The 4,070-nt window shown below is 43.7% G+C and overlaps 1 protein-coding gene across 1 annotated transcript; it reads right to left on the bottom strand.

The window, feature by feature from the left end:
• Window positions 1–625: 625 nt before the first annotated feature.
• On the bottom strand, window positions 626–2,197 carry LOC117048739 (adenosine receptor A3-like). Its single transcript, XM_033152943.1, has 3 exons — window positions 1,797–2,197; window positions 965–1,581; window positions 626–708 (listed from the first exon to the last, which is right to left on the bottom strand). The coding sequence occupies exons 1-3, from the start codon at window positions 2,123–2,125 to the stop codon at window positions 701–703; spliced, it is 954 nt and encodes a 317-aa protein (XP_033008834.1). The 5' UTR covers window positions 2,126–2,197; the 3' UTR covers window positions 626–700.
• Window positions 2,198–4,070: the final 1,873 nt, after the last annotated feature.

The following is a 4,070-nucleotide window of genomic DNA, read 5'->3' as shown; positions in this document are numbered from 1 at the left end:
GCCCATTTCGATAGACAAGAAGATGTGGCTTCTCCTTGCCAATCTTTCTTTGCATTTCTAAACTACTTACTATTTTAAAATATCTAAGCAGGATGCATTGCTCCATCACAGTGCCATGAAGAACAGGGAAAAGCCACCAGTCAGCTCCCCAAAGCAGTCTGCTGGACCAGCAAATTAAGCAAAAAAACAAAACAAAACAAAAAAGCTTAATGATGAGAGCCACGTGGGCTGCCCTGAGAAGGACATTCCATAAGGTTGGTGCCACAACTGGAAAGGCTCTGCTGCTTCTGGTCACCTGTCATGCTTCAGTTGGGGAATGAGATGGAAAAGGACCTCAGAAGTTGAATGGAGAACACAGGAAAGAGAATGCAGTCCCTATGACAACCAGGCCCCAACCTGTGTTGGTAATTTTCAATACCAACTTTGAAGTTAATGTTTCAAAAGTTAATTAATAGACCACACTAGCCTCCAGACCTATGAAAGTGGCCTGTTTTCATTGGTTTCTTTATTCTGCAACAAACAGACCTACATTTTTCATTGTATTAAAGTAATGAAATCAAATGTTATCTAACAAACGTGGGACAGCATGGAATTTATGGAGTTTCAACTATCTTGGAGTCTCCCAGTCATATTAAATACTCACACTGTGGAAGGAAGAAAACAAGGACTTTTGGTGGGGAAATGCTCTTTCAGTGTTTTTTCAGATACAGTTACAGGTGGGTATCCGTGTTGGTCTGCCATAGTCGAAACAAAATAGGAAATTCTTTCCAGTAGCACCTTAGAGACCAACTGAGTTTGTTCTTGGTATGAGCTTTCGTGTGCATGCACACTTCTTCAGATACATCTGAAGAAGTGTGCATCTGAAGAAGTGTGCATGCACACGAAAGCTCATACCAAGAACAAACTCAGTTGGTCTCTAAGGTGCTACTGGAAAGAATTTCCTATTTTTTTTCAGATACAGTACTTTCTTCTATCACCTGATCCGAGAACGTGTTCTCCATTTTAGATGTGTCTGGTTCTTGTTTCAGGCAGAAGACATGGGTTTTCAAAATCAGGATATACATTTTTCGGAACCTTTTGATCCTCAAGGCATACACAATGGGATTTAAGGAAGAATTGGCATGGGAGAGCAGAATGGCCACATCTAACACTGGCAGGGGGACACGACATGTTTGGCAGAAATGTGAGACGGAGTTGATAATGATCAGAGGCAGCCAGCACACAATGAACAAGAAGAGGACCAGAGCCAAAGATTTGATCATCTTGAACTCCCTCCCATAAAGGATCCGTGTTCCTTTCGTGGATGTTGCATTTTGTTTCAGCTTTGTTTGGAGGATGTTGAAGATCTCTGAGTAGAGCGCACACAAGATCAGCAGTGGGACAAGGATCCAGGAGAAAAAGCTGAAGTACACCACGTAATCCATGCTCATCACCTTTTGGTAAGAACACTTCAAGTAGATGGGGTTTTCAGACTTCCTTAGGTTCCATCCAAACATGGGCATGAGACCCACCAACAGAGACGTGATCCAGCAGAAACTCAGAGCCACCCAGATTCTTCTCCGTGTGACCATTGCTTTGTACCTATTTGAAAAAGCAGGTTAGTTTAAAATATTTTACAGATGGGACTGTGCTTGCAGCCCCATTCCTACACCATGATTTGTCACAGTCTTTTTCATTTTCTGCAGGCTGGGAGAAAGCACAAGGAGCATTACACGTGCTATGACATTATTTTGGTGCATGGGATATATTGTAACTTTTCCAATTAAAATCCACAGCCATGACTTTGTGGTACTCACCGTATGGCCAGTTTCACTCTCAGATATCGGTCTGTTGCAATAGCCAGCAGGGACATGATGGAAGCGTGACAAAAAATCATCAAGATGCAGCAGATGAAAAGGCAAGCGTAGAAGTGGAGGACAACCTCCAACCTTAGCACAACGGCCAGAGGGGCAACAAGGACCCCAACGGCAATATCAGCCAGTGCCAAGGACACAATGAAGTAAAAAGTGGTGTTCTGGTAGGCTGGGATCCATCTCACCACGCAGATCACGAGAGCATTTCCTAAGGTGGCAGTCACTGCTATCAGCACCTCAACGATGATGTAGACAATGTGCAAAGGATGCATGGACAAGCTTCTCTCAGTCCTCTTCAACTTTGAGTTATGGTGCCCTCACAGAGCAAGAGCCCAATGTAGAAGTGCTGGAATCTGAGGCTACTCTTCCCAATACCATGTAGAATTGCAGAAATTAAGTAAGCTGTTCTCTTGTACTCTGTCTCTCAAAGAGTAGCTCTCATGCAGGAACCCACAGAGTAAAATAGTTCCTGTTAATGCTTCGCACATTCCAACTTGCTTTGGCAAGTTGCTATGAAACAAAAACAAAACCAAAAAAAAGAAAAAGAAAAAAATAATATTTGAAGTATTGATAGGAAACTGATTGCATGTTGAGGTCCCCAAGCCACCCCCCAAAAAAATTCACACTTCAGACATAATTTTTGTTTGGGTTTTTGGCAATAATTTAGGCCACAACTTTATTAAAATACAAATTATGTGAGTGGTTGCGTAGGCATTGGTTCAGACTAGCTGTCCACCAGGACAGAGCTGACTTTTGGTCAGCGATGGGAGAATGCCATCTGGCGAGAGTTAAGGAGGCTGGCGGCAGAGCCCTCCCTCTCCCCAGAGGCCCCAGGGGCTCTTGCGTGGCCCTGTCCCCCTACCGGGGGTTTGGACAAAAGCATGTCGAGCCCCTGGATTCCTTTAACGGAATTCCCTGCACACCATCATCATTCTGGAGGGGGGGGGGAACCACTCTTCCAGTAACCAACACAAGAACCAATGCCTAACCGCCAACCTTACAAGTTGTGACTAGTTGCTACTGCAGTAGGCGAAAACCAAATGGCAACAGCCAATCAGCCAAATGGAAAAATTCCTACTGGGCCCCTGCCTCAAAAGCAGACGACCCCATGACAGGCAGTTGCAAGGTCAATACAGAGGCCTAAATAAAGGGAGGAAGGGTGGGTGATCCGAAGCACGCAGCCAAGAGGAGGATCACCCTGCGCGCAGAGCAATATAAAGGACGCTGGGCTGTCCATCACAACATTGCAACATTTAATTCTCCCCAGCAACACCCCAGGGTCCTATTGAAGCTGTGGCCAGCTAGCTAACCCCACCCAGCTGCCAGGGAGGTGACTTGCTAGCCCCCACCGCAACGCATGCTCTCCCAAAGGGAGAATACTGGCACAAGCCATTTGTGTGTGTATGTGTGTGTGTGTGTGTGTCTGAAGGTCTGTACTTTAAATAAAGATAATACGGGAAATGAAAATCTGTAAGATAAACAAATCATTTAACTTTATCAATAGGTTTCATGAAGCTTCTGATAGTATCTCATGCTTGATAAGGATAGCATTTTGATCGCTTTTCATGACAGGTTCCTAGGCATCCTCTGTTATGTTGTTCACTAAGAAGTTTTCAAAAACATCTTGTTTTAACAATTTCCATGAAATGTAGCAATAAAGGGGTGAGATAACTTTTGGAAACAATGTAGTAACATCCAACCTGACAGGAAGTTTCAAACTTGGTTTTTACGTGAAAGAAATATTTAAGAGGAAGTTAAAACATTTAAGTGATAGGACATAAACGTGTCCTTTACATTGAGGCACCAGGTGAAAATATTCCTCTTCAACCAGGCCTTCACCTGCCAATCAATCTATTAGCCTTTGAAAGTGAGAAGGGGTGGGTTATTGCCTTTTTATTATGTATTCTATGTTATAAACTTTCTTGTAGTCTCTTGATGAAAGGGGGTATATAAATCTTTCCCAACATCAGGGTCTTTTCCAGGGAGTCTTTTCTTCTCATGAGGTGGCCAAAGTACTGGAGCCTCAACTTCAGGATCTGTCCTTCTAGTGAGCACTCAGGGCTGATTTCTTTGAGAATGGATATGTTTGATCTTCTTGCAGTCCATGGGACTCTCAAGAGTCCCCTCCAGCACCATAATTCAAAAGCATCAATTCTTCGGCGATCAGCCTTCTTTATGGTCCAGCTCTCACTTCCGTACATTACTACTGGGAAAACC

Source organism: Lacerta agilis, chromosome 6 (assembly GCF_009819535.1).
Source record: "Lacerta agilis isolate rLacAgi1 chromosome 6, rLacAgi1.pri, whole genome shotgun sequence".
In the NCBI taxonomy this organism is placed as follows: domain Eukaryota; kingdom Metazoa; phylum Chordata; class Lepidosauria; order Squamata; family Lacertidae; genus Lacerta; species Lacerta agilis.
The sequence above is the reverse complement of the archived record's forward strand: the minus strand, read 5'-3'. Positions and strand labels throughout refer to the sequence as shown.